Below are 12,107 nucleotides of genomic sequence, written 5' to 3' on the forward strand. Positions count from 1 at the left end.
AACTATTTCAATTTCACCATCTATTTTATTTTTTTTAGATTCCCATTTCAGCCCACCATCCTTCAAGATCTAATCTCGATCGTTGATTTTCCGGAGGATTCGTACATACCCCCCCCCCCGGGTTAAAGCCAAGCGGAGTGTTCGAACTCCTCCATAGACGGGACTGCTCTATTTCGTTGTATCTTTTTCTCCTCAGAAAGAGAAATTGTGGGCTAGAGAGAGAAGTTTTGGAGAAGAATGTCTGGAGGAATTGCTCGAGGACGGCTGGCGGAAGAACGCAAAGCCTGGCGGAAAAACCATCCCCATGTTCGATCACGTTTGTTTGGAATTTCTTGTGTTTTGTTTCGATCCTACTTGTCTGTTCATTTCATGGTGTTACCTTTTGTTATTTAGGGTTTTGTGGCCAAACCAGAGTACCTTCCTGATGGTACAGTCAATTTAATGGTGTGGCAGTGCACGATCCCTGGTAAGGCCGGGGTAAGTATTTTACTATTGTTCTATGTTTTCTCGATCACCTGAATGATGTTTTTAGTTGTATGCAGCATTCTGTGTTTATGCGTTAACGTTGAACAGAGATGAGGCTTCCTAGAATTTTAGGTCGTAAATTATAAATTTATGATTAGCTTAATTTTTTGTGTTTACACCTGGATTAGCTTAATGGTTCGAGTAATTACACATGCGATTGCTCTGGCCTTATTAGCTTAATGGTTTACTTGAAGTGATTCAGAGTGTTTTCATTTGTAACTTGAATGTTTCGGTAATGTTTGAAGTTTCAAATAGAGGATGGATTGTTATTCATGCAATCCTTTGTTTCTATATTTGCTTGGTTGTGTTTGGATACTTTTGGCTGCTAATTCACAACGAGGTAACTTGTAATTTTCTATCTCAAGAGTGGGATTTTTGTAACAACTAAACTAGGATTATTACCTTTAGAAAACTTGGGTCGTTTGTCATGGTTTTCTTTTTATGAGACGATCCATTTACAATCATGTTGTGAAGACATTGCCTTCTAAAGTTATTGATTTAACCTTATGGGGTTTCACTTCTTCTCCCAATCTGGCAATAGTGCCTATTTGAGTGACAAGGATGATCCTAAGTGAGAGATATCACTTGCTATGATGTCTAGTGATAGAGAGGTCAAGGTGGGTGGAAGGAATTACAGCCCATCAATTCCTTATTTGTTTCTCTAGTTCAGAAGCAAAAGGGAAATCTTTTAAGAGAATTGCTTCCAATACTTGCATATCTTGATATTTTCTGGGAATTTCTAATATGCTTGCTTTTTATTAGGATAATGTTGTTACAGTATTGACTAGATTTGGTTTTTTATGTTACCAATAAATTTATTCTAGCCTTCAACACTTTGACTATGGCTTAACAAAAGATCTCAATATTTTCAACGAGATATACATACTAGAGGAGCATAAAAGATTTGCTTTTTCTGATAACAACAAACCCAAATAGATCTAAAAGAACTTAATTCAGTTTTTATCAACGTGTTTCAATGGTTTTAGTGATTGTGTTCAGTGATTTACTAGTCCTATATGCAAATGAGTTGCTCATCATTGTTATTGTATTGTACTGTGGTCAGCATATATATTTAATCATCAATTGTGATGCAGACCGATTGGGAGGGTGGTTTTTACCCCCTCACAATGCACTTTAGTGAAGATTATCCAAGCAAGCCACCAAAGTGTAAATTCCCCCAAGGCTTTTTCCATCCTAATGTGTACCCATCTGGAACTGTTTGCCTCTCAATCCTCAATGAAGATAGTGTAAGTACATTCCTGTTGCTCATGCGTGCTGAACAAAAATCATTGGCCTACTGCTCTTATTATTTTCATGATATGAACTGTGATTTTTGTTTTTATTATTAAAATTGCCAGGGGTGGCGGCCAGCCATTACAGTGAAGCAAATCTTGGTTGGCATCCAAGATTTGTTAGGTCAGCCTAACCCTGCTGATCCAGCCCAAACTGAGGGATACCATATGTTCATACAGGTAAAAGAACATTTGCTGAATGTGGAATCTATTAGTCTATATTTCTAAATAATTAGACAGCATTATATCAGCTGCTTTCTTTTCGTCATATAAGTCATACTACATATTTTGTCCCTTCTTGGTCTTAATGTGCATGACTAGATGGTTTTTCAAGCGTCTGTTCCGGAACACACATTCTCGATATATTATAGATGAAAATATGTTGTTATGTTTCATCTTTATTATCTTTATTATGACTTCCCCATCCTCGTGGGCATGGAGAAATCCCAAATAAAGAATAAGAAGAAATTGATGAATTGAAGTGATTTTGGTTAATCATAGAGAACTGGGAGTAAAAGAGCTCTCCTCAGTTAGCTAGCAATTCATAACTGGTAGCTTCATTCATATGCTGAACCATTCCAACACGCTTGCAGGACGAGGTTGAATATGGGAAGAGGGTTCGACAGCAAGCCAAGCAGTATCCTCCTCTTGTCTGAATACTTACTTTGTAAGATTTCATGATCATTGTGCAGCCTGCAAAGTTGTTCTGGGAAGTTTTGTTTTGGAACTGAAGACTATTGCTTACCACAGTGAATTGACAGCACTGTGTTGGTTATTAGTATCTGTTCATGTGAATGTTTTGGTCTGGTCATAACTTTGTGCATTGAGACCCCTAATCTGGTTAAGTGGCTCACAGTCACAGTTGCTCGAAATTCTGTAATTATATTGTACCAACTATGGAGGTGGTGTATAGATTGTTAATGTTAAGGTTGCTTCTACCCTCAAATCTCTGGCCATTTTTCACTTATTTGCATCTGTGTATATGAATAATTGGTGATCCTCCTGTCCCCAAATCTTGGGACCTTCCAGGAATTCAAGGTTTCGACCTTTTGCACTTGATGAAACATCGACTGCAATCTATGCATGATAGAAAAATCAACCTGAATACAATAGATTGTTATTCAGATTTGAGTTGATTATTCGAGTGATGTAATATATTGTATCTATTATAATTATTATTCTGATACTCATTTTCCATTTTATTGATTGGATCTTGTATGCGGGAATGAATCCCAAATATCACATAACTCATTGAATTGAATCAACACCTCAATGAGGAATAATTGATGATATGAATTGACATTGATATTATCAGGATTTAAGTTTCAACACATTTCAACTAATGCCAAATTACGATTCGACATCGACAGTAATTTTATCTTCTCCAAAGATAATAATAACTATTCATTTTTGACACTTCTCAATAGGGTGGCAATGGAAATTGAACTTGGACCTGACCAGATCAGAATGGGGTCGATTCAGGTCCAGAAAATAGGATTGGGGCTGATGGTGGGTCATAAAACTTGCGATCCTTCCTGAGCCGGATGGGTCTCAGATCCATAAGAACGCACGCAGGTAAAATATTTAATGCATATATGTATCTAATTTTTTGAAATTTTCCTAGTGTTTTCTCTGCTGCTACTACCGCGCCCTAGTTCGCTCCTCTCACCGCTCGCCTCGCCGTTCTTTATCTATAAAGAAAATAAAATAAAAACCTTTGAAGATTGGATCAAATCCGTCGATGTTGTAACGGGTGGGCCTCGGGTCTACCCAACACGTCCCGCTGCCAATCCCACATAGATCATATGAGACACTTTCTAGAGTTACCAAAATCTTAGTAAAATTCAATTTTATTTTTCAAATCATCCCAAACCAACTCCAAAATCTCTTAATGTTATAGAATTTTTTGTTTATAAAAACGCCCAGTTAATGATTCTCCTTGAACTCAAGTTCTTGAAATGCAATTTGTCTTTAGCGACTAAAAATTGATTCCAAGTGGGGTCATTTCTTGGAGTAAAATCGCAATCAATCTCTAATCTAAACCCCTTAGACTTTGATTGCATCATTCAATTCTTGGCCACCCATCTCGGGATATAAGAACATGCATGCAACTAATTCAGTAATTAATCCACCTGTCACCCAATGTCTGGAATTTCTTTAATTACTATATGCGCCTAATTAAGATGTATCGATTTTGTCAAATGTAGGATGAGAAAATGGGGTGTGTCTCTGTGTCGTTGTTTCCTTCACCAACTTTTTGACTTTTTCTTGTCTTGTACGCAGTATCTGCCTGCGATATCATCAACCTCCTCAGTTGATTCTCATGGCAAGATATAGATATAGCGTATGATATTTTTTATTTTAAAAAATTAAGATTCGACAATTTCGATGCAATTATCAACGTGTCTGGACACACATATATATATATATATATATATATACATTTAGCTAGCAATAGACTTATGGAAATACCATATGCTATATGACATGCCGCCAAAATTCTCCAATACGTGTTAGTTTGTGAGATACGATATACATTGTGTCTGAATTTGTTTAATTGGGGATATGTCATTTGATGCGTCGAAAACAATATTTATGTTATATTTGATATGATATATAATGATTTGATATGTGGGTATGATACAAATTATCAAAATATATACATATATATATTTTTTTATACTGTAATTCCCGCATATCTTTAAACATTCACAAGTTGGTGGGGTGTTTAGAAACACTTTAACCAACAAAAAAAAATTATTTATTATTTTTATTTTTATTATAATTTTACATTTAAAGGTTAAAGTAAAATTTAACCTTTGAAAACACTTAAAAAGACGTGGAATTAATGTTTTAAAAAGTAAAAAAAAAAAAAAAGAACTGAAAATAAAGTAAAAGGGGATAAGTAGTTTTGTGGGTGGGGGTGGGAAAACATAGGATGTGAGAGAAATAATTGAGGGGAAGATTTGGTTGAGATTTTGTCAACCTATGTATTAACTATGTAACGGGTCGTTCCATGCTACCCATCAGAAATTGATACATGACATAATTTATTTTTATATTTTGTAAAATTTATAATTATAGTTATTTTATTATACTTAAACAAGTAAAATAAAATTGAAGGAAATATAAATATTAAACTGGAGCTTTTTCTTCATTTTAAGCTATTTTAAAAAATATGGTACCAATATTGCAAAGTACCCATCAAAATACAATCTCTTTTTTGCTAAGAAATAAAAATACGAACATTTAAGAGGAAAATAAAATGCCAACAAGAAGAGAGAACTATGTTTGATTTTGTTTTAGCTTATTTTGGTGTGTTATGTGGAAATAGAGAGAGAAAAACAAACATAAATAAGTATGTGTTATAGATAATGTGTATTTTTGGATTTATTTTTGAAGATAATATAAAATAAATATGGTATGTTTAATGTTGTTTAGTGAGAGATAAAAACTACTGTTCGTTGTCAAATTATGTCTCTTTTATATATATTTATATATGTATGAGTATGTATATAATTCTTTTAATTGTAGGGTTTATAATTAGTGTAGACTTATTTTGATTAAAGAAAAAATGAGGCACTGTTCAAAAATCTAAAAACACCACAAAAACTTCCAAAATAAATCAAGGCAAATATTTATCATGTTTTGACCAATCTCAAACATGAACTAAAAATGAAATCAAAGACTATGCAGCTGTCCATGTTCCATGTTTTTTCACTATTCAAATCACCCTATCCATCCTATCCCATCAATCTCTCTCTCTCTCTTAAATTTTCTTAAGAGAGAGAGAGAGAGAGGGAGAGAGAATGAATCTGAAAGGAAACAGAGAGAATTTGCGAGTCCGGGATATGCGGGTGGTGAAAGTGGAATTTGTCAATTTCATTTTAGTATTTCAATGATGCAATTCCTCCGACAGTATCAATCCCATGATATATGAACTCTTGATAAAATGGTACGGTATAGGATTTATGGATGCCCAGTGAGTGGGAATTCATGTCTGAGTTTTCAACTAATTTTCTGAAAAATAGGTTTGGATCATGCCACTCAACCCCCCCTAAAAAAAAAAAAAAGAATCCGTTAATTATAACGGATAGAGAACCAAAAATAATGAAATCTATAAATTTCAGGAATTAAGTCTGATGACGAGAAAATATGAGAAATCAAATTTAGATAAATGGTATAATTAAGGGATCAAAAGTGATATTTACCCTATTCTAAATATTTAAAGATACTTTTTATTTTTAAGCCATAAACAAAATGAAATGTCCAAAATTCAAACTTAAGTCCATAACACTGATATGTAATAATAGTGGGGGTGTCGGCTGTCCGTTTTAGTCACAAGGATCTCATGTTTCCCCTTAACATTAAAAATTCGAACCAACTTTTGAAAGTGGGTTTCTGCCATAAATATTTAATTGTTCGTATGTTAGTGAAATAGTAATGTTAGGTTTATTTAGTTTTAAACATAGAATATAAGATTATAGGAAACTTCGAGGAATAATATAGATATATAAGAGGGTTAACATATTAATTATTTGAAAAACTAATAACAATTAATTTATAATGCATATATATATATTAAGTACACCCCGTAAGATATAATAGTAAAAAATTATCTAAATTCATAGTGATATCTACGGTATTCATTTGTTTAAAGTTAATAAGAGTCTACCCAAAAGACAACCGCTAACTATTAAAGCGCTAAAAGCAGGTAGTTACTCGTTCGTGCCCCTCACCCGAGGGTCAAACAAGCTTAGAGGCACCTTCATCCCAGCGGAAACCTAATGCTAGTGGTCCAACCAGCTCAGCTCATACGTCAATAACATTTTACACCTCGAATGACATGTCAAATCAAAAATACGTTAACAGGAGATATGTTAAGAAACATAAATTTAGTTTGAAGCTCACCTTTTGACCTTTCAATGCCAGCTTCCACTCACTTTCAACACACACACTCACACTCATTATTCTACCAACTTATTTTGTAAATTAATTTTTCAATAATCTTATAATATTCAGAGATTTTTGGATATTGGATAGTGTTATTGAACCTCGGAAAAAAAGACATAGTAGAGTTATCATGAATCAAATAAGTTTTTAAGAAATATGAGTTAATGTGAGCAAATTTTATGAGGTATTTTTATAAATTCAGAACTTCATTCTCATGAAATAATAATAATAATAGTATAACAACTACCGAGTTCATACAGAACACATCAAGAAGCATCGAGAAATGTTCATGTGTAATTTACAGTATCTACTTGTAATTAGATCAAACCTTGTGTAAGATCTATTTAATTATCTTTAGAAGGTGATTACACGTAAATTATATGTAGTATCCCTGATGTTTTTGTTTCTGTCCAACAAATAGATTCGATAATTAGTTAAAATTCAAAAATTTTGCTTATATTAATAAATAAACTAGAATGAAAATTCATATTTACCATCGATTGACTTATTGCAAGTCGAAAAAATATTTTTTAACTAAACTATCATTATAAGAGTAAAAATACACCTCCTCATATACATTAGCGTGTGAAGATGTATAAGAGTACGTAGTTCGATTATAAAATATTTGTTAGACTTGCAATAATCAGTAATAAGTTAATTTGGGATAAATATGAAGTTTCATGCAACTTTTATGCTAATATTAGCAAATGGAGTGAATTTTAACTAATAGATGAACTTATTTATTGAACAAAATAAATATTATTGATATTGAGTATAATTTTTAAATTATAAAGAATTTATATATAATTATATAAATTTGAAAGACTCTGTAATGACTTAATATGAAAGCACCACGAATTCACCCCACCCCCACCCCGGAAAGGCCAAGACAATCAATTCAATAAAATCGTTATTTGTTGTGGTGGGGGAGCGAGAAGGGTCAGAAAATCAAGTCATACAACGGTATCTATCTATCTATCTATCCATCCACCGACCGCCGACCAACCCCTCCCAAAATTCTAACTGTATTTTCTAAAGCAGAAAAATCAAAATTATTAAAAATAATAATAATTAATTTAATCATAGCAAAAATCACTTTCCCCATACGACCATCTTCATCACCATTCATCATACATACATACATACCATCCCTTTCTCTCTCCTTGTGACAACTACCTCCCCACCCCAATATTCAATTCCCAATTCAATAAATTCGAGCAGCCTTCCTTAAATATCTTTCGTTTTTTTCTATATTTATGTCCCCTTCAATTTCAATTTTCTTTTTCGGGACCAAGCAAATGTTTACCACTAGGAAAAAAACACATAATTAGGATCTTGCAATTTGGGATGGGGAGAGAGAAAAGTCGGTGTGTACATGTTTTTTTACGATTCATATTATAGATATTGATTTGGGTCGAAATCGTTCTTGATCGTACATGTTTTTTTACGATTCATATTATAGATATTGATTTGGGTCGAAATCGTTCTTGATCGAATTTTCTTACAGCATATTTTATTACAAGTGTGTGGATGTTGTATATACCTCAAATTGGAAGACAAATGGAATTCGAGGACAAAGTTGTCTTAAATTTACTGGAGTATACTTTAACTAAAACGGTCTTATGCTATTTACGTTCAAATTATAAATAGTATATGGGGTCGAACAAATAAACCTTATAGTAATAAATACATGCCTCAAATGAATGAAAGACATGTACTATTTATAAAAGGTCATATACACCGTACAAATTTACGTACGTAGTTGTATATATACATATCTGCATGTACAATTTAGGATCTCTTAATCTATGGATAGTATTTTGGGTGATCAAATTAAGTCGAAGTGGACTGAACTAAACCGTATAAAATTGCTTGAATCTTTATTCTGTTTAGAAATTTCTCAAAATTTTAAGGCATTTTTATATTTTTTGGATTACTATGGCTAATTCCAATGATCATAAATGATTACAGAAGTCAGTGATCCTCATAAAATATTCGCTTTAGGCTATCGCTATTTCTCTAATAGCAAATTTAATATACAAAATATCGTTGTGGATTAATCTCACTCCATATATATATATATATTTATTTTTATATTTATATATTTGTAAATGTAAGTATTTCAAACAGTAATAGAAGGGGTTATGTGCAGATACAAAATTTTTGGAGGTGATGTGTATATAATTTCAAAACATTTTGAAAGAGGATATAAATGTAATTAATTCTAAAATAAATTAATTGGAGAAAAAGATGGTTGGAGTGGAGAAAGGCATATGCGGGTGCAAGCTATCAGCTATGATATATATGGACACGGCGGCCGACCACTCTATCTTTCTTGTGAGGTAACGCCCATTATTTTTTTCATATTTTCCCACTAAAAAACAAACGAAAAAAGAAAACAGGGCTGACGTTGCAAATAGATACATACATAACACGCCTCTGTACTACATAGCTCCACCACCAACTCTATATATAAGTATTGTAGAGAGAGAAACAAGTGGTCTTAGCTAGGAAGAGAGAGAGGGGGAGGGAGAGGGAGAGGGAGAGGGGGGATTGTGGTGTGTCGGTGGATTTTGTAAGTTAGTTTTTTGCCCATAAAACTTGCTTTTAAGGAAAAAAAACTAACGTGGCGGCTTGCCCAGGTGACAAGAACCTTAATCCTCAGCCAAATCGACGCCACGATCAAGAACAGGCCCCTCTCTGATTTCTTGATGCCTTCTCTCTCCTATTTATAATACCCTGTAGAGGAGTAGATATTTTATTAAGTGGATCGAGAGAGAGGGATATGGAGAGCGGCGGCGGCGGCGCCTCCGCAGGTGGCGGTGGTGGCAGAGCTGTGAGCCGGAGGAGGAGCGAGAAGCCGTACAAGGGCATACGGATGCGCAAGTGGGGGAAGTGGGTGGCGGAGATTAGGGAGCCCAACAAGCGATCCAGAATCTGGCTGGGATCCTACTCCACGGCACGACACAGCCGTGTACTACCTCCGAGGGCCGACGGCGAAGCTCAACTTCCCAGATGAAATATCGGGGGGCGGGGGACTGAAGGACCTGTCGGCGGCGTCCATAAGGAAGAAGGCGGCAGAGGTGGGCGCCAGGGTTGACGCCCTTCAGACCAACGCCGGTCAGCATGAGTCGATGAAACCATCTTGGTATCAAGACGAGATTGATCTGAACAAGAAGCCGGAGCCGGAGGGCGAAGACCCGGCCGGCGTTGACTACTGGTGATTAATACATCAAAATCTTTAACTATAAATACTCTTTTTCCCCCCTAAATCTTTTTTAGTGTAAGAGGTGAGATGGTAACATGATGCACCTCGTAGTTCGCAGCAGTCTTAGGTTTTCCGTTCATCTTTTTCCCTATGTAATACTCTCTCTCTTCTCTTTCTCTCTCTCTGAATAGAACAGTTAGTAATGTAAATATATTTTTAGTTTATGATCTTACTGTTCTTTCTCTCTCTCTCACTCACACACACACACACACATATTAGAAATATATTATTTGCATAGATTTTGATGAGAAATGAGGGAAATAGTTATAAAGTGGGCGTGGTGTTGATGATAATTATAGAGAGGAGGGAGTGGTGAGTGGTGGGAGGAAACATGAAGGGGCCTACCATTGCTTCAGCTTCGTGCTGGTGTCCTCTGCAACAAGTGATAACATTTTATTTTCTCAATTCTTTAAGACTCATTTTCCTAAATAAGTTTGAGTATATAGATTCCAATTTTATTAAATATAAGAGTATTTATTTCATTTCATTAACATTCTATAAATAAATTGAAAATCATAAATGTGAATTTTACTAATATATGAATATTTATTTTACTTAATTTGAATTTATTGATCGAATTATTTAGTTTATAATTGATATTGCTATAATTGTTTAATCATCAACATTTATAAATAAATTTGAACTTTGACTGATCATAGGTATTTGTTTTATTTAAATCGGATTCATTGAATAAATCAGTTCTCTATTATTGTTATTATCATCGTCACCACAATCTCATAATCATTATACTTTCAAGAATTTATTTGATTAATTATCAGTGATTAGGTGCTCTACTATTTTTAATAAGGGGTATTTTTTGATAGGACGTGGCTTATCATTCAAATATATGCTTAATTCAAGTGTTTTAGAATGAATTTATTGCATTAATATTTAAATTATATATTTTTAAGCGAATGATTGAAATTAATTCCATTTGAAGAAAAGAGAGCCAAAAAAGTTCCAAATGAAGCAAAAAATGATCAAGGAAATATGAGAAGAATTCAAACTTGAGCATCCGATAGGGTGTGATTACGCCCTATTCAATGCTTGAGTCTGTTTGCACAAAAAAATGGACAATTCAGAAAGATTTTTTACTTCTCTTTTCCTTTCTTTTTAGTTTATGTTTTCTCTAGGATTTTAGGAAGAATTTCTACACATGTTATGTAGCTAATTCTCTTTTTTGATTCAAGGGAAACGTTAAACCCAATTGCTATGTTTTGAGATCTTGGTTTAATTTGATTTCATAGAGTATTTCTTGTCTTGATTTACATCTTATGGAATGATTATTATTGACAGATCTGACAATTCGATTTGATATTAATTATTCTTAAGCTATCTATGAGTTCAATGATCCGTAACTGTTATGAATGAGTCCTATGAGTAGCAAGCAGATTAATTGTGTGCTTTATATGATTTATTTGTAGGGATAAAAAAACTAGATTAGATAGTTACAGCTATCTCAATTATTGGTCTATGTTCAACTGTTTTCACTTATGCAAATAATATTATTAAATTGATATGGAACGCTATCGTGCTCAGTCGTGAAAGAATAAATTTTGATTTCACTATAAGAAAATCGTTCAATAACAATGAAAAAAATTAGCGTCGAGATAATTAGCAAGTAAAACGCTCGTTGCTAATCTATATTATCTAATATAAGAAATTTACTTGCCAATTAATCTAGCAAGGGGTCCTAAAACGTGCAGCCCCAAAAGCGTTGATCCATGCTGAATGCGGCTGTATGGAATGTTCGTGGCTTGAACAAGAGGGACCACCAACTAGCTGTCAAAGATCTAGTTGCTGAATTGATGGATGTCGATTCCACCAAAAACAATTCCTACGAACACTTTTCTAGATGTATGAGTAGGGTCGAATCCACAGATATTGATTTTAAATTAATTCCTTCAAAAATTAAAATAATTAGGGGGAGTTTTGATTGTAAAGAAGAATAAAACTAAAAAGCTAATAAAATTAGAAGAGATAAATATAAGAGAAAAGTATTCCAGTTAAAGACAGGATCACGCTTAATTCCACGGTTGATCATAGATGCAAAGATAACAATTATTCAT

General features: G+C 33.7%; 2 protein-coding genes across 2 annotated transcripts; both read left to right on the forward strand.

The window, feature by feature from the left end:
• LOC105176217 (SUMO-conjugating enzyme SCE1) lies at positions 128–2,763 on the forward strand. Its single transcript, XM_011098945.2, has 5 exons — positions 128–306; positions 394–477; positions 1,620–1,772; positions 1,884–1,997; positions 2,411–2,763. Exons 1-5 carry the CDS (start codon positions 238–240, stop codon positions 2,471–2,473), a joined length of 483 nt encoding a protein of 160 aa, XP_011097247.1. The 5' UTR covers positions 128–237; the 3' UTR covers positions 2,474–2,763.
• LOC105176328 (ethylene-responsive transcription factor ERF008-like) lies at positions 9,732–10,205 on the forward strand (the record flags this gene model as incomplete). Its single annotated transcript, XM_020698569.1, is given in 1 exon segment — positions 9,732–10,205. A coding segment is annotated over 1 exon segment (263 nt), but the record flags the coding sequence as incomplete, so codon positions are not given.

Source organism: Sesamum indicum, linkage group LG13, assembly GCF_000512975.1.
Source record: "Sesamum indicum cultivar Zhongzhi No. 13 linkage group LG13, S_indicum_v1.0, whole genome shotgun sequence".
Classification (NCBI taxonomy): Eukaryota; Viridiplantae; Streptophyta; class Magnoliopsida; order Lamiales; family Pedaliaceae; genus Sesamum; species Sesamum indicum.

What these genes read in the sequence shown, in the direction of transcription:
- LOC105176217 (XM_011098945.2), top strand. Translation starts at nt 238, where the DNA reads ATGTCTGGAGGAATTGCTCGAGGACGGCTGGCGGAAGAACGCAAAGCC. An exon ending in GGCGGAAAAACCATCCCCAT is followed by an intron (nt 307 to 393) that starts GTTCGATCACGT and finishes TTTGTTATTTAG; the next exon opens with GGTTTTGTGGCCAAACCAGA. An exon ending in GATACCATATGTTCATACAG is followed by an intron (nt 1,998 to 2,410) that starts GTAAAAGAACAT and finishes ACACGCTTGCAG; the next exon opens with GACGAGGTTGAATATGGGAA.